We start from the raw sequence: 27955 nt of genomic DNA on the forward strand, positions 1-27955 counted from the left end.
ACCACTCTTCAAGTTTAAATCCAAGTTAAACCAGAACATCTGGGGGAGTGGTCAGTTTGGATGAGCTATTACCAGCAGGAGAGTGAGTTTGTGTGTGTATGGGGGTGGGGGGGATGTGAGAAAACCTGGATTTGTGCAGGAAATAGCCCAACTTGATTGTCATGCACATTGTGTAAAGAGTTGTCACTTTGGATGGGCTATCACCAGCAGGAGAGTGAATTTGTGTGGGGGGGTGGAGGGTGAGAAAACCTGGATTTGTGCTGGAAATGGCCCACCTGATGATCACTTTAGATAAGCTATTACCAGCAGGACAGTGGGGTGGGAGGAGGTATTGTTTCATATTCTCTGTGTATATATAAAGCCTGCTGCAGTTTCCACGATATGCATCTGAGGAAGTGAGCTGTAGCTCACGAAAGCTTATGCTCTAATAAATTGGTTAGTCTCTAAGGTGCCAAAAATAGGGAAGGTGAGAGCTGCAGTAAAAGATTATAAAACACTTTTGATGCATACATCTCTTGTTGTTTATATTTTGTTTCATCTTTGAGGGAGCTAAAAATGCACTGAATTGGCAAGTCATAGGACATGAACATAAGAATACCGGCGAACAAGATGAGCAGTAGGTAACAATAGAGCTGTGGATGGCCTTGAAGGGTGTTGCATTAGAAGGGTCAGAGTAGAGCAGGACTGGCTGATGGGAGCTGTTGTATATTTGGACTGCCTAAACAGTAGCAATTTGGAGCCTAAATATTAGGAAGTGTATTGTATGGAGCCTCTAGCTTCCTTAGAATGGTATTCTGTAAGTAATTGCTCTGTTTCTGGCCCAGGGTGATGATAGAATCATAGATCTGTAGGACTGAAAGGGACCTTGAGAAGTCATCAAATCCAGCCCCTTGCGCTGAGGCAGGACCCAGTACACCTACACCATCCCTGACAGGTGTTTGTCCAACCTGTTCTTAAAAACCCTCCAACGATGGGGATTCTAAAACCTTTTTTGGAAACCTGTTCCAGAGATTAACTACTCTTACAGTTAGAAAGTTTTGCCTAATATCTAACCTAAATCACCCTTGCTGCAGATTCAACCGATTAGTTCTTGTCCTACATCAGTGGACATGGAGAACAAGTTATCCCCAACCTCTTATAACAGCCCTTAACATACCCATAGACTGTTATCAGGTCCATCTCAGTTGTCTTCTCTCAAGAATAAATATGCCTCATTTTTTTTAACCTTTCCTTATAGGTCAGGTTTTCTAAGCCTTTTATAGTTTTTGTTGTTCTCCTCTGGAGTCTCTCCAATTTGTCCATATCTTTCCTAAAGTGTGGTGCCTGGTATTGGACCCAATACTCCAACTGAGGCCTCACCAGTGCCAAGTAGAGCAGGACAATTACTTCCTGTGTCTTATGTTTACTCCTGTTAATGCTTCCCAAAATATTAGCCTTTTTCACAACTGCATCACATTGTTGACTCATATTCACTGTAACCCCCCCGATCCTTTTCAGTAGTAATGTCATGCCAGTTATTCCCCATTTTGTAGTTGTGCATGTGATTTTTCCTTCCTAAGTGACGTACTTTGAACTTGTCTGTATTGAATTTCATCTTGTTGATTTCAGATCAATTCTCCAATTTGTCAAGGTTGTTTTGAATTCTAATCCTGTCTTTCAAATGTTATAAGCATACTCTCCATTCCATTATCCCAGTAATTAATTAATATATTGAATAATACTGGACCCAGGACTGACCCTTGTGATGGGACTCCACTAAATACGCCCTCCAAGTTTGACAATGAACAGTTGATAACTACTCTTTCAGTACAGTCTTTAAACCAGTTGTGTACCCACCTTATAATAACTTCATCTAGACTGCATTTCCCTAGTTTGCTTATGAGACTGTCTCGTGGGACTGTGTCAAAAACCTTACTAAAATCAAGATCTCCTGCTTTCCTCTCATTCAGTGGGCCAGTAACCCTGTCAAAGAAGGAAATTAGGTTGATTTGGCATGATTTGCTCTAGCCAAGTCCATGCTGTCTATTCCTTATAACCCTGTTATCCTCCAGTTGCTTACAAATTGATTGTTTAATAATTTGTTCCAGTATCTTTCCAGTTATCAAAGTTATGCCGACTGTTATATAATTCCCTGGGTCCTCTTTGTTCCCCTTTTTAAAGATACGTACTATGTTTGCCCCTTCTCACGTCCTCTTGGCCTTCATCCATCCTCCATGGATTCTTGAACAGTTCTAAAATCGCTTCAGCTAGTTCCTTAAGTATCCTATGATGAATTTTATCAGGCCCTACCAACTTGAATACATCTATCTTCTCTAAATATTCTTTAACCTGTTTTTTTTCCTACTTCGGCTTTTGTTCCTTCCCCTGTTAATATTGATTGTGTTAAGTATGTGGTCATCATTCACTTTTTTTTAGTGAAAACTGAAGCAAAATAGTTAACACCTCAGCCTTCCTAATGTCATAGGTTATCATCTCTCCTTCCCTGTTAAGCAGAGGGTCTATACTTCCCTTTGTCTTTCCTCTGCTCTTAATGTATTTAAAGAACCTCTTCATATTGCCTTTATCTTTCTTGTTAGTAGGTATAACTCATTTTGTGCTTTAATCTTCCTGATTTTGTCCCTACATACTTTTGCTGCTATTTTGTGCTCCTCCTTAGCAGTTCATCCATGTTTCCACTTTCTGTAGGATTCCTGTTTGATTTTCAGGTCATTAAAGAGCTCCTAATGGAGCCATATTGGCTTCTTACTATTCTTTCTAGTTTTCCTTTGCATGGGGATAGTTTGTACTTCTGCTTTCAATATTGTCTCCTTGAGAAATTGCCAGCTCTCTGAACTCTGTTTTCCTATATAAAAATTGCATTAGCCTATATAAAATCACCATCTGCCTGTGGGCCTCTGTGTTGTTCTGTCCATTTTTATAGTTTTCACAGTCTTGAATGATCTATTCCTTCTAAAATTACAAGTTTTGCTCTTTCCTTAAGTATAACTATCCCTACGCAGTTTGTTCCCTCCCCTTACTCCAGATATTTGGGCTTCTGTTTGTTTACCTTTTGTTGTTCCATAGTAATTGGAATGAACCCAACCTAAATATAGTCACTATATACAAAGAGCCTTAATGAATAATGAGTTGTGATAAGTCTGCACTAAACCACAGCAGTGAGATAAACCAAACTAATATGAGAGCCATTAACCCTTCAGATCCCAGCACAAATGCAGCAATGCTGTACATAATTGCTTATTTCTGATACTATTACATGGGTGATTTTAAAAAAAACAAAACAAAAAACTCATAATAAAGTGCTGTAATGACTAGCTTTTTCAGTCAGAGAATTTTGGCTTAGAAAAGTAAATGAAAATCTGAATCTAAACTTCCAATAGTTTGGACAGAAATTTAGTAAATAGATGCCCTTGTCAAACAGTTGCTGGACAGAAAAGGAACAAGTTTTTGAAAAACAAACTTTAGATGTAATGTATTTGATATTGCAAATAATCTGGTGAAGGCAAATGTAATTTTAAAGTGAAGTAGCTGGTGGATTGGTTTTGGCAGGGATTGGGTTAAACAGTGGTTGAGATGCAGTTGATGCAAGTGCCTGTGTAGAGCTGAGCTAAATGCTGCACCTGAACAAACGGAAATGCACAAGCTGAATGAAGTATCGCAGGGAAGAGACTGAATCTGTAAGTGTGTGAGATGGAAGTAGTGTAGGGGCAGACCACAGCAAGCCTGCGAGTTGTTCAGTACATCTCTTGGTGAGAGCTTTCTCTTGACCACTGCAATGTGCAAACAGCTGTACTGGAGCCGGGTCTCCACATTTACACTGGGCATTCATTTGGACGAGAGGTTGATTGTTGATGCGAGGGCACAGACGCAGGAGACATTGCCACAGGTGCACATTACTCTTTGTTCTTCCTTGAAACATGCCTGGCGATGCCTGGGATGATTGTGTTGGTGACTGACTGCCAACTCTGCATTGTTGCTCTCAGGAACAGTGAAGGAAGAGTATGCAGTAGTGTTCGACTAGACAAGAATAGAGATTCCTATCAGAATACAGTGTAGGAGATTCTTCACTATGGATTTGCACAGATATTAAAAGATCCCTACTCCTTTCTTTATAAATTGGCTTTTGTTAACAGGTGAAATTTTCATGTTGCATATATCCAATTCTGAAAAGTGTTGGGTGATTGCACTTTCATTTCACCATGGGATCCAAATACTAGCCTAACACTAGTGTTAGCTTTTAGCACCAAAGGTTGTTTTAATCCAGCTAGCACAGGATTTTTTGTCTTTCAGTAAAACCTTTTTACTGTTCAAAGGAAGGTAAATTCACTCCTTCATTTAGCTCCCTTCCTATTAGAGAACCTGAGACAACCCCCCAGGCCTTTTCCTAAAAGGGAAGGGCCTATGGAATCAATAAGCTGAGGGAGAAAGGCATTTTTTCAATTAGTGGAACTTTTGATCATAAACAGATACCAAACTATAATTTTTGAGATTTTTTTTATCAACCTCTGAAAAAACTTAGCCTTGATAAGAATGGAAGGAAATATGAACCGAGCACCTCCGTTGCTGATTAACGCATGTGGTGCTTTTGGATAAAACTCTAGGACAGGAGGCTTTTGTTCTTTTCTGTATCTTGAGGTATTTTGTTCAAACGTGTACACCTAGGAGAGCTGAATGAATAATAATCTGAGCTTTCCTCCTTCTTCATTAGTCCTACTTAACAGATAGAGTTATACTAAATGGAAAAATCTGGATTTGGGATGGTAGCATCTCATGCCGTAACCCAAATGCCAAGGATGTTTTTAGCTATTTCATTCTACTGGAATACATTTATTTATAGGCATTTCACTGACACTCTTCATATTAATATCTGACAGCCTACTGCTAAGTGGTCTCATTTATTAATAGCTATGCAGTCCATGCTGAGACATGTGACAATGCAAAGTCACTGAAAACCTTTGGATTTTAACCATGTGAGTGTTGGAGCCTTTTGAAGTAATGTGATCATGGACTGACAAAAAGTTGAAAAAAATTGAGAGGGTGTGCAATTCCTGGATTCCAAAGCTTATATCCTGGAGAATGTTTGCCAGCAAACTCAGATAAGGAACTGTCAATAGGAGTTTGGGTAACATCTTAAACCAATGACCATACCCTGAATAGAGATTTGTTTGCCACTGTTGTAACTCACAGCAGTGCATGTGGTGTGTGTGGGTATACATTATCACTGGATATATGTACGTGTATGTCCAAACACCATCAGCAGTTATCTATTTCTCTGCTTAGATATTGCAGTGGTGGGGACACAAAAGCACCTAGACTGAAAGAAGATTAGGTTGAGTGATTTATAAGAGTGTTTGTTGCGTGCTGGCTATATCTGGGGCTATGACCTGCAGCAAATGTGGGTAATATTAAATGCATCTGATTGTCATGAAGGTGTTTGCTAGCTCTCCCGTCTCTGGATTGGGTGCCATACATGAAGAGTAAGTGGTATTGCTGTTGGCTTTAAAAGCGGATGTCAGCATCTTCCTGTTTCTCTGTGGAGCCATGTAGAGGAAGACAGACTAGATGGATATAAACATATTTCTCCTCCCCTCCTCCCCCCTGTACTCCTGAAACTGATAAGTATTTGATTTTCTAATTTACAAAAATATTTTTTTCTTGAACAGAAAGTAGGGGTGACAGGGCCTCCTGATCCACAAGTCCGCTGCCCTTCGGTTATCGAGTTTGGGAAGTATGAAATCCACACCTGGTACTCCTCCCCATACCCACAGGAATACTCAAGGTACACTGTGCAAACTCTTCACCTTCATTGGTGTTTACAAATTGTGTGATAGTTACTCTGGCAGGTGCAGAAATCCCAGGCTGGTGAACTGGAATTTTAGTATATAAAGAGCATATATGTGATTTATGATAAATAATGAAATGAGTATCTTGGGGTCCATTTAGGCCTAATCAAAAAATTGATAAATTCTCTCATGTCTCTATATACTGCAAGTATTACAAATGCTTTCGAAAGGTATCATAAGATGGATATGCAGAGAGTTGAGATGCTGTGTTCCCAAGGGAGAGAGCACTCCCAGGCTAAGTGATCTGGCAATACATTGTTACTAAACATGTAGATGACTGGAGAAGTTGAGTTTGAGGTCTCATCAGTTCTTTAGTTTTAGCATACATTACAATATAAACAATATTCATTAGCATACATTACAATATAAACTGTTAAAGCTTGTGCTGAGGTGAACTTTGAAATCTGATTTAGAGCTGTGAAATGGCAGGATGCATTCTTGAAGGAAATGGAAAAAGAAATAAGCAGAAAAGTTGCTAAGAATAATTTGTTTAAAATTACACTATATGAACTGTTGCTAAATTATTTTTGGTTCCAGATATTTATTTACAGTTGTCATCAGCATAATGCCTCACATTTACCAAACCCAAATATGGTAAATTTGTCTGTTTCCTGACCTAGGAGACTGCCATGTAGCAGAGAGTAAAATTTATTTGGTCGCTTTTATATTGTTTTCTATTCACTGAAAACCTTGCAAACTGTCTAAACCACAAGCTATCCAACCTTCAGAAAAAAAGTCAGTTCAGAATGTGGACCAGCTTTAAATAAGACCATAGAGGGGAAAGAATGAAACCACAAAACACACTCTCTCACCCAGTCATGCAGCACGGGGATCACTGTAAAAAATAATTCTTACTCTTCCAAATGCTGTGGGATTAGTTAAAATAACTGTAATTAACACTGTAGCTGGAGAGAGTAATTGGAGTCAAGTCAATAATAGCAGGCTCACCATCAACCCCATCACAGTGAATGACTTGAACAGAGAAAGGCTTCATAGAAATTAGAGATTGAATTTTAGAGACTGAAAATTACAAAGCCCTCCCCCCAATGCAGAACAGTTCCTTACAGTATTTCTCCAGAGTTTTAGCTGACGCACACAATGGGACCTTCACCACTTCCATTGGATACTGTTTCACACTTAAGCAGAGCTCAGTACGTGGAACACTGTGTATATGTAAAATGTGTATTCATTATAGAATAAAGAAATGGGGTAGCTTTAGATTTATTTTATATTTTTGGCTGAAGTAGATATTTGGTTAAGTTGTTTGGTTAGTGAGACTGCTTTTATCATTTTCTTTTCCCTCAAGTTCTGTATTGGCAGGACTGAGGAATTTGGTACTTTTGTTATAGTTAATAAGCAAAAGCATACAATGTATTTATAGATTTTGATTTTCTTTACCTTTACTTACAGGCTACCTAAATTGTACCTTTGTGAATTCTGTCTAAAGTATATGAAAAGTAGAACTATCCTCCAGCAGCATATGAAGAAATGTGGCTGGTTTCATCCTCCAGCCAATGAAATTTACAGAAAGAGCAATATTTCAGTCTTTGAGGTAAGTTAGGAAAATGATTGATAACTGCTGCTTTCCTGTGTCATTTAAAATGTGACACTGATGCCTTTACAACATTCATATAGATCACGTGGGATTCATATACCCTTAAAAATCTTGCCTTCTCTTTGTCCTTAAATCATTCAGCTCTGTAAAGAATGAAGAAGTGAATGATAGCCCTGAGTGTCATAGTGCTGCTAAGTTCATGAGTAGATTAGTGACCTCAAAATATGTTAAAAGCCATAAATGGGGTTAATTTCTCCTTCAGGCTGATATATTAATATAACAGAGTGATCAGTGCCCCCTAAGTGTACTCTACCACTTTGACAATCATCTGAGCCACTATGCATTATCTGGAAATCCTTTCTTTAATGTTTGAGGGTTAGAATGAATTGAGATATCCAACAGAATCAGATAATTGTATGGTGATAAGTGTAATGACTTCATTTGTTCTCTGTTTCTGTAAGGTTGATGGCAATGTCAGTACCATTTACTGCCAGAACCTGTGCTTGCTGGCAAAACTCTTCCTGGACCACAAGACACTCTATTATGATGTGGAGCCATTTCTTTTCTATGTGCTGACACAGAATGATGTCAAGGGCTGCCACCTTGTAGGCTATTTCTCGAAAGTAAGTATTTTAGCATGGAGTAATCTTGGATTCGGACTTGGAGCTGGACCTGTTCTGTGTCGGTTTGAAATATAGTGTTGCCAAAGGGTCTTTCGTTAATTGTGGCAGTCCTGGTCTTAGACAGTGTATGAAGAATTCAGGGACATGTAGCAACTAATAAAGCCAAATTTCCTCTTCATATTGTTGAACAGAGCATATCCTCAAAGGAACTAGTACAGCACTTAGCAGCTCAAAGGGAAAAGTTTTTAAATGACTTCCTATTCCCTTGATGGTGATAGGTAGAACTGCTTGTGAAGTAAACATTGTTACCCACATAAAGCTATCTAAGCTCTTCCTCGGCAGAGAATGTCTTTTCTTGGTCTGCAATTTGAACCTCCTTTCAAACCTTTTATTTTGTATGCTAGGAATGCGGAGTCCACTGGTGCTGAATATATCTTAGTGTTCCCCATATAGAAGCCAGGCATAGGAAGCCAAACAAAGATTTCAAATAGCTACATTTTCAAGTCTCTTTGTCCCAGCAGTAGTTGTTTTGCTTGCAATCCTAGCCATCAGAGAAACAAGGCAAAAACCAAACAAAAAAACCCCAGTGGCAGTAATCAATGGTCATCTTTCAACTTCTAGACCAGCACACAATGGCTTGGATTTTGATTTCAGTTACAGTGGTGTGAATCTTGGTTCACTCTAGATTTACACCAGTGTTACTTGGATATGAGAATCTATCTCTATGTCTTTAGCACCTCCATTTTGGTGCTTTTGAGTGATTGGTGGGGACTTAAAAATGACCGTCAGTGTAGGAATTTATCTTTGTTTCTAAGTCAAAGAAGGTAGCAGATGTCACTGTCTCATTCTTTCCCCCCTCCTGGGGTGGTTGTTTCAGTAGTAATGACAATGACTTGGTACTGTTCCATCTTAACTCACTGGGGACTGTGCTTCGCTGCTGCGCATTGCTGTCCCCAAGGAGCTGTGACTGGGGCTTTCATTCTTAGTCTTTAGTTCAGGATTAATTACTAGCTCACACACAGCAGCTTCTTTTCCATCTCACTAAACCATTGTTTTTCAAGTTTCTTTCTCTTTTCTCTATCAGGAGAAGCACTGCCAACAGAAGTACAACGTTTCCTGTATAATGATTCTTCCCCAGTACCAGCGTAAGGGCTATGGCAGGTTCCTCATTGACTTCAGTAAGGATCACTTTCACATTCATGTTTTTTTCACCTTTTCATATTTGTTTGGCCTTTCATATTTTTAGACGTGGAAGATGTACAGGTATCCAGGAACTTTCTTGGGTGAAATACCTTCTCCAGAATTAGCTGTATTCTGAGAGCACCAGAAAACATCCAGGCTTCTGGGCTCTGCTCTTTAAACTGGTGGAAAGCTAAATGCTGAAAACAAATACATGATTCTCCCTCTGATTCCCATGTTTACCACATAAGTGCCTCATGCCAAAAGCTGTAGAGATGCTCAGTGCAGAGTTTCTGGCAAAAGGTAACCCTACTTTAGTAGGTTTCAGAGTAACAGCCGTGTTAGTCTGTATTCACAAAAAGAAAAGGAGTACTTGTGGCACCTTAGAGACTAACCAATTTATTTGAGCATGAGCTTTCGTGAGCTACAGCTCACTTCCTCAGATGCATATCGTGGAAACTGCAGCAGGCTTTATATATACACAGAGAATATGAAACAATACCTCCTCCCACCCCACTGTCCTGCTGGTAATAGCTTATCTAAAGTGATCATCAAGTTGGGCCATTTCCAGCACAAATCCAGGTTTTCTCACCCTCCGCGCCCCACCCCCCCACCCCCACACACACACACACAAACACTCACTCTCCTGCTGGTAATAGGTAATACTTTAGTAGTTCTTTCTGAAATCAAGTAAACCCTAAAACTACATTGCTTGTTGAAACTGTCAGCAGCTGAACTAAGAGACTTATAGTTTCTCAAGCAGATGCTAATAATAGTTTGTTTATTTTATCTTTTGATTTAGAGTAATCAAAAACATCTATACACAGGCTCTGAGCACTCTGTCATTTGTATAAAATTACGAACTCAAATACAAATTTCAGTCAGCTCCTCTTACTGACCAGCAGCTCTAAATACAAACAATAACACCCCATTACATTGGCCAGTACCTCAGTCTCCACTGTCAGCTTGTCTGCACTTACCAGTACAACGATACTGGTATAATTAAACCACTTTACTTATACTGAGGTAACCCCTGTGTGGCCACTCTTATTCTGGAATTAGTGTCCACACAGGTTGTTATAATGGTACAACTATACTGGAATAGTTCTGCCAATAAATTTCCCTGGGTAGACCAGTCCTAACTCTCTTCAAGGACCAGGTAAAATACATGGGCCCTACAAAATGCCCTGAAAATCAACAAATCTAGGTTATTTCAGATCAGGAGTGGGAGCCCCCGGCTCTGATAGGGAATGACTTGTCTGCCAGCAACTGCCTCTTTGTTCTATCTAGCATCCTTGCCTCCTCTGATCACAACTATGGTAGTATATCACAGGAAAATAGGCAGTCTTAGGCCCATTAGGGCTCTATAGGTCAGTACCAGAATATGAGAAGCTCAGGGATCTAATTGAAGTTTCCCAACATAATATTTTTTTAAAAGGTTTGGGATTTTTTTGGTTTAGCCAAGTGGTGGAAATATGTGCTTCCCCTTGAAATCCTCAGTCATCATTTCAATCACGTTTTGTGCCTGGAATATTCAATTTCACAAGCACAAAAATATCTGGGTGTGCTCTGAGGAGAAGGTTACTGCTGTTTTAGGCTGAAGTCGGTTATGAAATAGTTCTTTTCCCTCTTGTCTTTCATTAATGATTAAAGACAATAGAGTGACAGTACACTGTTTTGTAATTACAGGTTTCAGAGTAACAGCCGTGTTAGTCTGTATTCGCAAAAAGAAAAGGAGTACTTGTGGCACCTTAGAGACTAACCAATTTATTTGAGCATGAGCTTTCGTGAGCTACAGCTCACTTCATCGGATGCATACCATGGAACTCTGCTGCAGTTTCCATGTTATGCATCCGATGAAGTGAGCTGTAGCTCACGAAAGCTCATGCTCAAATAAATTGGTTAGTCTCTAAGGTGCCACAAGTACTCCTTTTCTTTTTGTTTTGTAATTACTATATTAGTGTACTCTAAAATAAATTTGAAAAGGATATTTAGAAGGCTTTCTGCACTTTAACTGCATGCTCAATATCCAGATAACAGTTCCAAGGCACTTTCTCATTATATTGTCCTTCTTCACCTGAAGAAGAGTTCAGTGTAAGCTAAAAAGCTTTTCTCTCTCACCAACAGTAGTCCAATAAAAGATAGCTCACCCATCTTGTCTCTCTAGGTTCAAAATAGGCAGATTATGCCATCTAGTGGTAATAGCTCATAATCTGTAATCAAAGCAGGATGCAGTTTATAAATGTCTGAATGTACTATAGAATAATGGAGGTTAGAGATGGAAAAGATCTGACCGATTATTCGGTGTCTCCTGTAGATGCAGGATATAGTCTTGGTTTTCAAACACTTTCTGTCCCTTTTTTGGAAGAATGCCACTGTACAAACTTCTCTATAATGTTGCCACTGGGATAGGATGTAACATATGCATCCTACATCCATATGTAGGATGACTACATATGCCAGTCCTTGTGAGAAGTTGCTTTGTGTTTCCTTAGGCTATCTGCTATCAAAGCGTGAGGGCCAAGCAGGGTCCCCAGAGAAGCCATTGTCTGATCTGGGCCGTCTTTCATACATGGCTTATTGGAAAAGTGTAATATTGGAGTGCCTTTATCATCAAAATGACAAGCAAATCAGCATCAAAAAGTTAAGCAAACTCACTGGAATCTGCCCTCAAGACATCACTTCCACTCTGCATCACCTGCGAATGCTTGACTTCCGCAAGGACCAGTGAGTATAGCAATCGCACGGCTTCTCAACTGGGATCCAGATACAACTGTACAGAGCTGGGGGAGGGGTCATATTCATACACTTGGGTGGTGTAACATCTCCCCTGCTCCCCAGGAGCTGGCTCTGACTGCTCAGACAGCATTAGCAGGACAGATCACACAGTAATATGCCAGGGTGAATGTTGAGAAGGGCAAATATATAATCTGAGCATCAAAGCCAAGTAACATACCATCAGCTCTTACACAATAGCAGTGATGTGTCTTTTTACTTTTCCTGTTTCTTTGTGGAGGTAGTATGGAATTGTGTCATTCAAAATCACATGAGCAAAGGTACTCTTTGTCCTGCAACAAAGGTCTTGTTTACATTCTAAAAGTGACCATGTCAGCAGCTCAAGTTATAACACTGATGTCCCCGAACACAGTTAAAGCACATTTTTGTAGTTGGGACTTAGCCTTTTGACTGTGTTCTTGAGTAGCATTAAGCCTTTGATATGTACCCTAAGTAATGAGTGTGTCTCTCTCATCGTTTCCTTCCCTTCATTTTAGGCTGCCTCTCCCTCAGTGTATATACACCCAATCCCACAGTCTTAATACCCTCATCTAAGAACATAAGAATGGCCATACTGGGTCAGACCAATGGTCAGTCTAGCCCAGTATCCTGTCTTCTGACAGTGGCCGGTGTCAGATGCTTTAGAGGTAATGAACAAAACAGGGCAGTTTATAAAGTGATCCATCTAGTCGTCCAGTTCCAACTTCTGGCAGTCAGAGGCTTCGGGACACCCAGAGCATGGAGTTGCATCCCTGACCATCTTGGCTAATAGCCATTGATGCACCTATCTTCCATAAACTTATCTAATTTTTTTTTTAACCTAGTTATATTTTTGGCCTTCACAACATCCCCTGGCAACAAGTTGCACAGGTTGACTGGGCGTTGTGTGATGTACATCCTTTCATTTGTTTTAAACCTGCTGACTATTAATTTCATTGGGTGACCCCTGGTTCTTGTGTTAAGTGAAGGGATAAATAGCACTTCCTTATTCACTTTCTCCTCACCATTCATGATGTTATAGATCTCTGTCACATCTTACCTCAGTTGTCTCTTTTCTAAGATTAACAGTCCAAGTCATTTTACTCTCTCCTTCTACGGATACTGTTCCATACTCCTAATCATTGTGGCCCTTCTCTTTACTTTTTCCAATTATAATATATATATTTTTTAGATGGGGCAACCAGTACTGCAGGCAGTATTCAAGGTGTGGGCATACCATGGATTTATATAGTATCATTATGATATTTTGTGTCTTATTATCTATCCCGTTACGAATGGTTCCTAATATTTTGTTAGCTTTTCTTTCTGCTGCTGCACATTGAGCAGATGTTTTCAGAGGACTATCCATGATGACTCCAAGATCTCGTTCCTGAGTGGAAACAGCTAACTTAGACCCCCATCATTTTGTGTGTATAGTTGGGATTATGTTTTCCAATGTGCATTCCTTTGTACTTATCACCATTGAATTTCACCTGCCATTTTGTTGTCTGGTCACGCAGTTTTGTGAGATTCCTTTGTAACTCTTTGCAGTCAGCTTTGGACTTGACTATTTTGAGTAATTTTGTATCACCTGCAAACTTTGCCACCTCACTATTTACCCCTAAAGTCAAATGAGGTTGTAACATTCAACTTGCAGTTTGCTCTGTAGCTAACAATATCACTGTTAGCAGTGGCAAGGAATGGGAAGACATTAGTGGCGGCTCTGAACATGCGGCCCAATTAGCACACAGCTGCGGCCCAGCTCAGCTATGTGCTAAAGGCTCTGAGCTGCTGGCTGCCCTGACGCATGGCGGGGTCCATGCTCCGGGTGGCCCTGCCTCGGGGCGGGCTCTGGGGTCCGGGCTGCCGGCTGGCCTCACGCAGCTGGGTCCAGGCAGCCAACTGCCCCCCATCCCCAAGCAGCAGGGTCTGGGGTCAGGTCCCTGTCACACGACCGGCTCTCCGCACCTAGCCCCACTCTGTAGAGAGGTCTCTGGGCGGAGGGCTCTGAGCATAGGGGGTTAGGTGGGGGGCACTGTGGTTCTCAACCTGTGGCCCAGCTAATACAACGATAAATAAGTTGAGAACCGCTGCTCTAAAGACTGAAGGTGTCCTCCCTCCCAGTCTTAGGATATCTAAGATGATAGAATGTTGTCCCCTCAGACTGTCCTCTGCTACTTTTCCTTCCTGAAGTCTGACATGATGGGCATCGATTGATGGTACAGAGTCCTTCTTTCATATCTTGCTTTGCATCAGTTTCTCTCTGTCTGTGTTTAAAGTGTGCACCACACATATGGCAGACTGAAGGATTTTTCTCTATTCACAGATTTGTTATTGTTCGTCGGGAGAAACTTATCCAGGATCATATGGCAAAGCTCCAGGTGAATCTCCGGCCCGTAGATGTAGATCCAGAATGTCTGCGTTGGACACCTGTTATAGTTTCCAACACTGTTGTCTCTGAGGATGAAGACGAAGAGACTGAGGAAGGAGAAAATGAAGAGCAGCAGCAGAAGGAGAGAGAGGTCAGTGTAAGAGTGAATCTGTTCTCTGTATATAGACCATAGTGTGCCATTTGAGTCCTACTTGGACAGCTCTTGTACCTCCCCAGACAATACGGTGTTTTGTTTCCAGACGAGAAATTTAAATAGGAAGCTATGGGGTTTTATTTAATGGTAGAAGACATCAGAATTTTGGTTAGGTTGCTTGTCTATTTTCAGATCAGAAACCAGAAAAGTGAAATCCAAATGGGGCATAGTCTGGAGGGAAGTAGAGCCCATCCTGGTGCAGCGTGGTTAGAAATTCCACAGGGCTGCTGTCACTGAACAATTACTAATTTGTTTTAACCTACAGAAATGCACAGGCCACACACTGTAAAAATGGAACCAAGGTTGTAATAATTTAGAAATTCTCCTATGGATTTTTTCCCTTAAATAATATTTGTTTTTTTCAAAAACATTAGACAACGTAGATATTCAAAGATAAGTTTACAGTTAAAAACGCAGAAGACATTAGCCAGTATGAAAATACACATTGAAGAACACCAAAGCAGTGTGACCCTGCCCTTGTATCACTGCCCACAAAGCATGGGAAACCAGGAGGCCATCATATCCTCAAGCACTTCACTTTGTCACGTCAGTAACAGCGTTGAGGAGTGACCTAAATAGATTACCTTACTCTTGTTGACAAGCTGATTGCACACTGCTATAGCATTTAAACTGTGAAATACACTTGACTCTACATTGCTACAGAAAATTACTTCTGTTGTCTTTGACCATATGCAATATATGAAAAAAGGGCTTTTACATCCCGCTTCCTCCAAGGTTTAACAGATACTGGGCTTTGGTGTAAGATTATTGTATTTTCATTCCAGCAGGTATCAGTAAACTAATATGGTCACTGGTAACAGAAATAAGCTGTCAGGCAGCTTGTGGGAGAACATTATCAAACGGGGATTTTGGACCCCCCTTTGCAGCCCTTCGAGATCTATCTATTTGCCATTCTACAGTTCCCAGGAGTCATCCCTGATACCTTGTTCTGAGTCCTTCAGTTTCCAGTACTGTCCCTTGTCTTGGTCAAGAGCTTTTTTAGGGTGGGGTTCAGGATGGAAACATAATTTAAATAAAATATGTGAAATTTATTTGTTTTTATTTAATTCAGGTGGTAAAATCTGTATTGTGGGAGAAGAAGGAGCAAGAGCCTTATTCTCCTACAGAGAGTGAAAAAAAGCCAGACGTAATTCCAAACAATTCTATACGGCCAAATAAACAAGTTCTTCCCCTGGACAGTCTTCCTGCAAACAGCCAGACATCACGGAGAGGCCGATGGAGCCGAAAAGGAAAAAAGCTGCAGGAGCCCTTTAGTGAGAAGGAACAGAAACTTCTCATGGAGGAAAAGTCAGCAGTCCCCAGTGGGCGATGTAGTGAATGCGAGGAGAAGTCGGCAGCCTCGCGGGGGCGATGTGGAGAATGCGAGGAGAAGTCAGCAGCCTCCCAGGGGCGATGTGGAGAATGTGAGGAGAAATCTCCAGCTGCACGGGGGCGCTATGGTGAAGATGAGGAAAAGTCTGCAGTCCCTCAGGGACAGTATGGCAAAGCTGAAAAGTCATCAGCACCCCGGAGGCGATATAGTGAAGGCATGGAAATGTGGAGGGGGCAGCTAAAGAACAGCACCGAGCCCCTGAAATGCAGATTTACAGAGGAGTGTGACAGATTGCCCCGGCGCTATAGTGATGGGGATAGGACTCTCCTGAGGTGCTTTAGTGAGAGTAGCGAAGACGAGGAGGATGAGCCCGTGAGTCCTCGTTCAAACTCTCCACCAGTTCTCACCAAGCCAACATTAAAACGAAAGGTACGTGCTTCTTGTGCTCCTTCATCTCTGGCTGCATGCTGCAGTACGCGTTCTCCCTGGATTGGTACCATTTTGGGGTACATTGCTGAAGATACTTGGTTTAAAGCTATACAAGTTACAATATAGCGTCTGATCTGCCTCTTTTCAAAGAATCTAAGAGACTGTCCTTGTTTCTCGAATGTGTGGAGAAGGCAATGTGTGGAGAACACTTTTGCTAACTCTTTTAGTAGAGGTTTCAGAGTAACAGCTGTGTTAGTCTGTATTCGCAAAAAGAAAAGGAGTACTTGTGGCACCTTAGAGACTAACCAATTTATTTGAGCATAAGCTTTCGTGAGCTACAGCTCACTTTTCTCCGTTCCCCAAGGCTTTTGATTTTCCAGTCTCTTCTGTTACAAAATACATCTATTTTATGTCATATACAACACAATAAACATGGAAATAGCATTCATTAGAAAAGGAGCTTCACAAAACAACGTTAACTAATCAGCAAGATTAAAATAAATTGCAATGTGCGGACTTCACCATGCCTGACTTTGGAGATATGAATTCTATAAACATGACCAAGAAAGCCTTGTGGTTAGTAGCAGGATGCTGCAAACAAAAAGTAGAAGTCATCTTTTCGGCATGATCTGTGTAGATGGTTTTAATTCACATACGTATGTGCTGAAATTATGTTAGTTAGCTGTTAGTTAGTTAGTTAGCTGTTGGACAGTAAACCTGTCGAACTGTTATATAGCAGGCCATTGATGGATTGTTGATCCTCAGCTCTTACAAACAGATTCTGTTGTGTTACACTGGTGTAAATCCAGTTAACTTCATAGAAGTGTGGCTGAGTGAATAAAACACTGGACTGGAACTCAGAAGAGCTGGGTTCTAGCCCCATCTCTGCTACTAGCCTGTAGGGTAAGCTTAGGCAACTAACATCACTGCTCTGTGCCTCAGTTTCCCCATCTGTAAAATGGGGATGACGACTCTGATCTCCTTTACAAAGTGCTTTGAGATCTACTGACAAAATTGCTGTACAAGAGGGGGGCAGTAGTAGTAGTAGTATTCCTCTGTATTTTCACCTTCATCACTGAGGGGAGAGTCTGGGCCATGGTTTCAAGAGTGTCTAGATTTTGGAGGCTGAGCCAACGCAGACTGAGTTCAGAAGTCTTTTTTTTTCCATTTTTTCAGTGGTTTATTTTTGCTGTATGTGATCAAATGCCTTTTCCCCCTCCTCCCAGAAACCAATTCTCCATCGGAAGAGGCGAGTCCGTAAGCGCAAGCACCACAACAGCAGTGTTGTCACTGAAACAATCTCTGAGACCACAGAGGTACTAGACGAACCTTTTGAGGACTCTGACTCCGAGAGACCAATGCCCCGATTAGAGCCTACCTTTGAGATCGAGGAGGAAGAGGAAGAGGATGAGAGTGAACTGTTCACCCGGGGCTACTTTCGCCACTTACCCCCCCAGGATACCCTCAGGCGCAGACCCTCCTCTAAGAGGAAGTCCAAAGATGAAGAGGAGTCTGATGACACTAACGGTATGTTTCATGAGCAAGCTGTGAATTGGCACCTTGATATAGTTAAGGGTACTGAATGAGTTGATGAGCCTGAATCCCTCAGGAAGTGGTATACACTGCCATGTAATTTCCAGATAAAATATCTAATTAGGCACAGATTACCAATCAAACCAACCTCTGATATTTATAACTCATGTGAAAAATGTATTTTTATATTTAAAGATCATCTCAGCATGTGAAGAGATAACAGGTCATCTTCACATTTCACCTATTCAACTTCCTTAGTGAAGGAAATATATGTGGCTGTAGTAATGGTTACGCAAATGTATCACTTAGAGAAATAAAAGCAAAGCAAATCGCAGCAACCTCTTACTCAGCCTCCCCTTACAGTGACTAAATAAAGTAGGAGGAATAGACAGTAAAGGGTCTATTTGGGATCTGTTCCTCATTTATATTGGGTATACTTGCCCTCAATTTCTCGTCCTTCCCCAAAGTACTCTGGTACTAAACCTTTAATACAGACAAGAAAAATAAATTTGGTCTGAACTGTGGCATTTAGTGTGCTGTAACACTATAGATGTAGCATCTCTCATTCAGGTATTTCACTAATAACCTAATTCACAGTTGTTATATGCTCCACTATTGCTTAATACATTGCATATACCCTGTGGGAGCTCTTTGATTGCCTACATTTTATGAGGGCAAACCGCCAAATAAAAATAAAGGACCATAAGAAGGAGATGTTTGGTGTTCTCATCCCACCTTCAGTGATTCTTACTGGAACTTCCTAAGTAATTTATAGCACTCAACTGGCCTCTCATTAGTAGAGGAGAATCATCCCTAATTGTATTTACATGTTGAAGAGGTAATGATGTAATTCTGTCTGTCTTTGCTATTTATATAGCAACAATCACCATTGTGTTCCTACAGTGCTAATCCCCATTTACATTAAAATTAAATTAAAAAAAAAGTGTGAATGCAACATGGATTGGGCAGAAAGAATAACAAAATGTCATAACATGCAATAGTTAAGATTAAAAAAAATAACTTGAGATGAGAAAAGATCTATCCGGTCCATTTTAAGCAATGAGACTTCCAGTACTTTCCCTGGGAAACTATTATATAAACTAATACATCACATTTCCAGGTTTCCCCTGATGTTTGACTTACATTTTTCTTCTCTTAATTTTATCTCATGTCTCCTAGTTATGGCTGTGTTTACCATACCAAATAATTCCTGTCCTTCCAGTTGTTGCTTAATCAAGCTACATATATTTAATTTTCTTTATCTTCCCATGTGACTTAATCCTGCTTGCCCCCAGTCAGTTCTGTTGCTTTTCTCCAAACTTCCTCAAATTTGTCAGTATCTTTCAAGTAATATGTTCCCAGAAATGAGCACACTATATCAGATATTGTTGCACTGGAATCATTTACTGTGTACTCCTGTGTCTTTTGATGCTGACGTCTTTGCAGATCCTGCAGAAAATGGCATTGGGCTTTAAGAAAAATGTGAATTTCTCTCATTTAACAAGATAACAATTTAAAGGTCATTATAACTAGTTCAGTGCAGGCCATTTTTGGAGAAGAATTTATAGATTAATCAAAAACTTGAATCAGTTTTTAGTTTGCTGCAGTTTGAGAAAGCTCTGAGCAGGTGCACAGGAGGAGGTTTCAGTCTCAGAAAGACTACATTGGATTCATTTACAGTCAGTTCACATTGAGAAGATTTTCTTCACAACCATAAAGGCTAGGAAGTTTTTTAACGAAAGCTCAGATTCTGCAGAAACTTATGTCATTCGCCAGAAACTGATGTCATACCAGGCAAGTGGATTTTTTAGGCCCTGTCTAGGAGGGATTTGGCTCAAATTTTCCAGAATAATTTATCTTTAGGCTAAGACAAACATTTAAAATGTTTTATTACGTCCCCAAAACGTCACCTTATGGTCTGAAATTTGGTCTCAGGCCAGAGGGTGAGTTGTGTCTTGGCCACATTGGGGCCACTAGATAGAATGGGGAAAGGGGTGGTACATTGTCCAAGGCCTGAATTTAAAAGGAATCTTGGCTTCAGAGATGCCTCTGTGAGCAAGTCTGTGCTCTAGAGAGACAAAATGTATCCTTTCAATGTACTCTGCTCTCTAAATTACTAACATTTCTAAAACATCCAATACCATAGTGTCCAGTCGTTTACATGATGGAAGAGAGTGATCTTTTTTCCATGTAAGACTAAAATTCTTAGAACTTACAGTTAGAACAAGGAAGGGCAATTTTCAGTATGATTGCTACCAGGCTCCTTCTGTTTAGATTTAAGTAGACACTGATTTCGATTAGTCACATATACTACACAGATGTGCATGCGTATATATCCTTATAACAGAAAACGTTACATCATCATAAGGGGACCAAGATATGATTGATTCACTATTGTTTTTACAGTGCCCAAAAATGTTCTGGATCCTTAACAGTACAAATAAAAATAAAAGGTCCATGCCCAGAAGAAATTAAAATTAAAATCTAATTATAGAGTTTACACAAGAAGAGGGTAACTAATAAGAAAGGTGAACAGAAGTGGAAGAAAAACACATTTACTCAATTTTGGCATTTGTGAATCTTGACGTTTTGGTTTTTAAAAAGAGGATGATATTAGTGACTTTAACTGGGTTATTATATAGGTGATATGGCAGTACTGCGCTTCTAGAAAGTTTCATTTCTGGCAATAACTTTGACTTTCCTGACATTTTGCATTTAAATTTCAGCTGGATTGTTCCATTCATTTGGTCAGCTTTTATGAAGGAAAAAAATTTCATAACCATGAAGGCTGTAATATATGGAATATTCAATTTATAATTAAAGAAACATTTTTATGGATTCAAACCCTACGGCATCAATCTCTCAAAAAATGTAAGGGAAGTGGTGGGAGGCCCCTTAAAACCTGTAAATCTATATTGAACTTATTGATATGGAAAATTTAAGTTCTTCTTCAAGTGCTTGCTCATGTCCATTCCATGTTAGGGGTGTGTGCTCACCACAGGTACCGGTGCAGGAAGTTTTTCCCTCAGTGGTATCCGTAGGGGACCGGCTCTGGTGCCCTCTGGAGTGGTGCGCACATGCGCCAGTATAAGGGGTGCCGCCGGCTCCCCCCTCCCTCAGCTCCTTCTTACCGCCAGTGATGCTCCTCACCCATCTCCTTGCTTTGGGAAGTGGTTCTTTTTTCCTGTCACTCATTGTGTAAATAGTTCTTAGATAAGTATTTTTCATTGCTCTCTTAATAGTTAGCGAAATAGTACTGCAGGTAAGTTAGCCCCCTAAGGGACTTAGCCCAGGGATGGGCACCAGGAGATTCCAGCCAGAGGCCTTCCAGGCTGCAAAAGACATCATGTCTTTGCTGGTGCCACCGATGCCCCGTCAAGACCTCGTCATCTCCAGAGGGAAGCCGGCACTGGGGCTTGTGCAACGGTCTCCATCGGTGCAGCATCATTCCACAGCGGTCGGCATCGAAGCAGCGATTCCCAGGGATGCACTTCTGACCTGCCCACAACAACCAGAGCTCCTGGCACCATTTGCTGGACTCTTGGCATTGGTCCCCCGAGGCGTGGCATCACTCGCCGAACAGGCGATGCAGAGCCGAAGCATGCCACTGGTCTCCGGGATCATGGCACCAGTCACCAGAGCATGGGCGTCACTCCTCGGGGCAACAGAGATCATCCGCACCACAACACTGATCCCCAGAACCACGTGACTGGTCCCCGGGGCCGAGACGCAGATTCCCAGACTTGCTGCACCAATCTCCAGAGTCGAGACTGCATTCTCTGTTGCCCCATTGTCGGTTGCCAGACTCCCAGCGTCGTTCCCAGAGCTCTAGGTGTCGATCGCTCGTGTACCGTCACCGATCCGTCGATCTCCACCACCAGTCCCCAGACAGGCGCACTGGGACCCTGAGCCCCAGCACTTCTTCTGCAGACGCTGGAATGGTAGACGCAGAGGGGACATGGACATGGCGTCAGTGCCACTGTGGTCCCCAAGGGAGGAACTTTCTTCCTCAGCCTCAAAGGCTGAGGAGATGGCGGGTTCCTTGAGCCAGGCACACCCAGCCAGATCTGTAGGGGTTCCACCAGGGCTACCCGCTGGTGAATGGCCCCGGGGTCAATGGCCTAACTCGTGGCACTTTTGTAACCCGTGGGGGTTCTCCTAGGAATCAGAAACCCAGATGCAGTGTTCAGTGTCGGGGGTGTCAGAGAGGAGGTCGGCAACAGTCCCCCACCCCCCTCCAGATTCAGAGGAAGAGTCCGAGCAAGGTCCCCAGGAGCCCTCCGACCTTGGTGGAGGCCACCCATGCGGGGGACTTTGAGCCAGCCCCTCCTCCCGCCCTCACCCAACAAGGCAGTGGCGGGACCGTCCCAAATAGTGCCACAGGACGATGCCAAGGCATACCAGGAGCTGCTAAAGTGGCCGCAAACCAGGGATGGGAAGCAGAGGAACTGGCAGAAACCTCTGATACTTTGACATTTTGCCCATGGTGGACTTGTCTAGGGTTGCATTCCCGATCCACGAAGGAATAGTAAAGATGGTGAAAGCCTTATGCAGACTCCGTCCTCTCTCCCGCCTATCTCCAAATGAGCAGAGTGGAAGTATTATGTCCCTGTAAAGGGCTTTGAGTATTTATATTCCCACCTGGCTCCGAACTCTCTAGTGGTCTCTGCGGCCAACGAGAGAGACAGGCAGAGACAACCTGGCCCAACTCCCAAAAACAAAGACGGCAAGAGGTTAGACTTATTTGGCAGAAAAGTTTATTTGTCTGCCAGCCTCCAGTTACGAGTGGCAAACCATCAGGCCTTACTCGGGAGGTATGATTTTAATGTGTGGCAATCTGTGGCCAAGTTCGCAGACTCACTGCCAGAGGACTCCAAGCAGGAGTTCCTTGTCATTTTAGATGAAGGGAGAAATGTGGCAAGGTCCTCCCTTCAGGCCACCTCTGACTTGGCAGACTCAGCTGCCAGGTCCATCGCTACGGCTGTCGACGGAGGCTCAACAATCAATTCAGAACCCACCTTTTGATGCCTAGCCCTGTTTGCAGAACAAACAGAAACAGTTACATGGGCTTAAGGACTCATGGGCTACTCTATGTTCCCTGGGTCTCTATACACCAGCCTCTTCTAGAAAGAGGTTTAAGCCGCAGCAACCTCAAAGACCAAGTGGTCAGGCCTGACCGGAGCTCTGCTGTAAGAAGGGCAAGGGCTACAAGCGCAGTCAAGGCCAACAACTAGCTCCTTCTTCCCACTTGGGCTCCTTCCACCACCTGCCTGGAAGCAAGTGGGTATTTTGAGGGTGTGCCTCTTCAGGGACCCTTCTCAGGAGCAACTTATCACCCAAGAGGGGCAAGCCGTCCTGCAAGTAGGGGCCGCAGAGGAAGTCCCCATGCATCTAAGAGGGAAAGGTTTCTACTTTTGGTACTTTCTGATACCGAAGGCCAAAAGGGGCCTGTGTCCCATATTGGACCTGTGAGGCATCAACAAATATCTCAAAAAGTTGAAGTTCTGCATGGTCTCCTTGGCCTCCATTATCCCCTTCCTGGAAACTGGTACACCGCCCTCGACTTGAAGGATGCGTATTTTTCATATTTCAGTTTTCCATGGACACAGAAGTTTCCTGTGGTTTGTAATGGAGTGAGCTCACTAACAGTTCGTAGTGCTTCCATTTGGCCTGGCTACAGTGTCAATGGTGGTCACAAAATGCATGGGTGTTCACAGCTTATCTGAGGCGCCAGGGCGTTCAAATCTACCTGTACCTCATGGCTCATCATGGGTCGTTCAAGGGTACAAGTTCATCGCAGCGTCGATTTGGTCCAAGTCACTTGCTGAGCATTGGGTCTGTTGATAAACGAACAAAAATCCACATTGGTCCCAGTACGGAGAATAGAGTTCATTGAGGGCAGTTCTGGACTCTATCCGAGCCAGGGCCTTTCTCCCAGAACCCGGATTCAAGGCCTGTAGGATCTCATTACCCAACTCACTGGTCACGCAATCACCATGGCCAGGGTATGCATCTGGTTGCTAGGGCACATGGCGGCATGCACATATGTAATTCAACGCACACGACTACGTCTCAGACCCCTCCAGATGTGGCTGGCATTGGTCTACACCCCAGCCAGGCACCACCTGGACAGAGTCCTCACAATTCCACCACAAGTAGTTACTGCTCTGGAATGGTGGTCCAACCCAGTAAATATGCCCGAAGTAGTACCCTTTGCGACCCCAAAACCCATAATGGTGCTAGTGTTGGATGCGTGGGAAGCCAATTTGGATCACTAAAGACCCAGCGGTTGTGATCCCAGGAAGACTTGGCATTGCACATCAGTGTCAGGGAGTTCAGGGCCATCCATTCAGCTTGCAAAGTGTTCCTTTTGCAACTATTCCATCAGGTGATACAGGTGTTGACGGACAATATGGCCTCCATGTTTTATGTCAGCAGGCAAGGAGGAGCACGGTCCTCTGTCGAGAAGCCCTCCGGCTGTGGGATTTCTTCTATCTGGAACCCCATATAAATAGAGGCTCTACATCTCCTGGCGTCCGAAACATGCTGGCTGATTGCCTTAGCAGGTCGTTCTTTTCTCACCACGAGTGGTCCCTCCACTCAGAAGTCATCAGAATGATCTTACAGAGCTGGGGAACTCCCCAAGTGGACCTGTTCGCCAACAGGCAGAACAGGAAGTACCACCAGTTCTGCTCCTTTCAAGGGCTTGACAGCGGATCGCTCTCAGATGCTTTTTTCCTGTCTTGGACAGAAGACCTGATGTACACCTTCCCACCAATCCCGCTTATCAGCAGGACCCTCCTGACAATTTAGAGGCACCGGGCCAAGTCATCATGATCGCCTCAGCATTGGTTCAGCATGCTCGTGGATTTGGCAACAGCATCCCCATGGACACTTCCTAACCACCCAGACCTGCTCTCAGGATCATGGGAGATTGCTGCATCATGAGATAATTGGCTCTGTGGATATGGGGAAAGCGGTGGATGTGATATATCTTGACTTCAGTAAAGCTTTTGACACGGTCTCCCACAGTATTCTTGCCAGCAAGTTAAAAAAGTATGGATTGGATGAATGGACTATAAGGTGGATAGAAAGCTGGCTAGATTGTCGGGCTCAATGGGTAGTGATCAATGGCTCCATGTTTAGTTGGCAGCCAGTATCAAGCAGAGTGCCCCAGGGGCCAGTCCTGGGGTTGGTTTTGTTCAACATCTTTGTCAATGATCTGGATGATGGGATTAATTACATCCTCGGCAAGTTTGCAGATGATACTAAGATGAGGGGAGAGGTAGATACACTAGAGGGTAGGGATAGGGTCCAGAGTGACCTAGAGAAATTGGAGGACTGGCCAAAAGAAATCTGATGAGGTTCAACAAGGACAAGTGCAGAGGCCTGCACTTAGGAAGGAAGAATCCCATGCACTGCTACATGCTGTGGACCGACTGGCTAAACAGCAGTTCTGCAGAAAAGGACCTGGGATTACAGTGGATGAGAAGCTGGATATGAGTCAGCAGTGTGCCCTCGTTGCCAAGAAGGCTAACGGCATATTGGGCTGCATTAGTAGGAGCATTGCCAGCAGATCAAGGAAAGTGATTATTCCCTCTATTCGGCACTGGTCAGGCCACACCTGGAGTATTGCGTCCAGTTTTGGTCCCCCCACTACAGAAGGGATGTGGACAAATTGGAGAGCAACAAAAATGTCCAGCGGAGAGCAACAAAAATGATAAAGGAGCTGGGGCACATGACCTACGAGGAGAGGCTGAGGCTGAGGGAACTGGGGTTATTTAGTCTGCAGAAGAGAAGACTGAAGGGGGATTTGATAGCAGCCTTCAACTACCTGAAGAGGGGTTCCAAAGAGGAGGGAGCTAGGCTGTTCTCAGTGGTGGCAGATGACAGAACAAGAAACAATGGTCTCAAATTGCAGTTGGGGAGGTTGGATATTTGGAAACACTGTTTCACTAGGAGGGTGGTGAAACACTGGAATGGGTTACCTAGGGAGGTGGTGGAATCTACATCCTTAGAGGTTTTTAAGGCCCGGCTTGACAAAGCCTTGGCTGGGATGATTTAGTTGATATTGGTCTTGCTTTGAGCAGGGGATTGGACTAGATGACCTCCTGAGGTCTCTTCCAACCCTGATATTCTAGGATTCTATGAACCTCGCCTCTCTCCACCTCACATCATGGATGCTGTGTGGCTGAACCCAAAGGAGCACGCCTGCTCTAGTCAAGTCCAGCGCATTCTGTTAGAGAGTAGAAAACCCTTCACTAGAGTGTCTTACCTGGCAAAGTGGAAGTGCTTCTCCTGCTGGGCGTCAGAGCGGAGGACCCAGTCATCTCTGCAGTCCATTCTGAACTACCTGCTTCACCTAAAACATGAAGGTCTGGCCTTCTCTTCGATCTAGGTGCACCTGGCAGCCATTTTGGCCTTCCATCCTCACGTCCAGGGCAGATCGGTATTCTTGCATGAAATGACGATCAGATTTCTTAAGGGCCTTGAAAGACATTTCCCCACAGTCCAGGACCTGGTACCCCAATGGGACCTTAACCTAGTCCTTTCTAGGCTCACTGGCCCTCCCTTTGAGCCTTCTAGCCTCCTGTTCTCTTGCGCATCTGTCGTGGAAGGTTGTTTTCCTTTTGGCTATCACTTGAGCGAGGCGAGTCTCTGAGATTAAAGCCCTTTCCTCAGAGCCCCCTTACACGGTGTTCTTCAAGGACAAGGGTCAGTTGCCTCCCCATCCTGCTTTCCTTCCAAAGGTGGTGTTGCGTTTTCATGTTAACCAGGACATTTTCCTCCCGGTGTTCTGCCCAAAGCCTCACGTGTCCAACGAGGAGAGGCGTTTGCACGCTCTAGATGTCAGGCGGGCTCAGGCTTTCTACTTAGAGCATTCCAAGCCCTTCCGTAGATTGACTCGATTCTGTCACAGTGGCTGATCGGATGAAAGGCCTCCCAGTGTCTTTTTAAAGACTTTCGTCTTGGATTACTTCCTGCATCTGTACTTGCTACGATTTGACACAGGTTGTACCTGCACTGATAGTGACAGCTCATTCAAGGCTGCATCTGGCAGCCTTCCTAGCACAAGTCCCTATCAAGGATATCTGCAGAGCAGCACACCTTCACGACCCACTACGCCATCACCCAGCAGGCCAGAGATGACACTGGCTTTGGCAGAGCTGTGTTGCAATCAACACATCCATGAACTCCTACCCGCCTCCACAGATACTGCTTGGAAGTCACCTAACATGGAATGAACATGAGCAAGCACTCGAAGAAGAAGAAAAAACGGTTACTTACCACCATGACTGTTGTTCTTCAAGATGTTGCTCATGTCCATTCCATGACCTGCCCTCCTTCCCCTCTGTCGGAGTTTCTGCAAGAAGGAGCTGAGGAAGGGGGGACCTGGCAGCATCCCTTATACCGACACACATGCACACCGCTCCAGAGGGGACCAGAGCCAGTCCCCCTATGGATACCACTACAGGGAAAACTTCTGGCCCCAGTGCATGTGGCAAGCGCACACACCTAACATGGAATGGGCATGAGCAACACATCTCGAAGAACATCAGTTATGGAAGGTTAGTAACTTTTTTTAAAGAACCAAATGGAACAGCATGACTAAATGTCAATTGAATGGGAAGTAGGACAACACCTTTCAAATACTTTTGAAGTATTTAACACTAAAGAGAGAGACAAATTGTTTAGGGTGGCTCCATTGGTTTAAAGTCAAAGTATGAAAACATATAGCAACTAATAATTTTTCAACGATTTACTGCGGGTAGGATGGGTCCTACACGGTGCTGAGAGACTAATAGAAGTGTCAAAAACTTCCAACCTCCCCTTGACTTCACAAACTCTACTTGACAGCACTCAGCACCTTGTAGGAACAGGCCCATAAAGAGCAAGGATGTCTGTGGTAAATGATGAAGACTACAGGCCACTGGTATAGAGCAATCTAGATCTCTGGGTTATCTGGGTTTAAGCAAACAATATGTGTGCTAATACAGCCAAATATAAAATTACACTGTAGGAACAAAGAATGTAGGCCATACTTGCAGCACGGGGAAGTCTGTCGTGGAAAGCTGTGACTCTGAAAAGTACTTCAGGCTCATGGTAGATAATCACCTGAACAT

General features: G+C 43.0%; 1 protein-coding gene across 1 annotated transcript in view; it reads left to right on the forward strand.

The window, feature by feature from the left end:
* The window catches only part of KAT6A (lysine acetyltransferase 6A), an 80159-nt gene that overhangs the window by 45090 nt on the left and 7114 nt on the right, over nt 1-27955 (forward strand). The window contains exons 9-16 of the mRNA XM_084614930.1: nt 5661-5776; nt 7251-7392; nt 7857-8018; nt 9103-9196; nt 11693-11924; nt 14278-14473; nt 15609-16298; nt 17525-17825. Of these exons, the coding sequence (XP_084471056.1) occupies nt 5661-5776; nt 7251-7392; nt 7857-8018; nt 9103-9196; nt 11693-11924; nt 14278-14473; nt 15609-16298; nt 17525-17825 (1933 nt within the window). The remainder of the gene's footprint in view (nt 1-5660; nt 5777-7250; nt 7393-7856; nt 8019-9102; nt 9197-11692; nt 11925-14277; nt 14474-15608; nt 16299-17524; nt 17826-27955) is intronic.

This window comes from Lepidochelys olivacea, assembly GCF_965140295.1.
Source record: "Lepidochelys olivacea isolate rLepOli2 genome assembly, chromosome: 26".
Taxonomy (NCBI): Eukaryota; Metazoa; Chordata; order Testudines; family Cheloniidae; genus Lepidochelys; species Lepidochelys olivacea.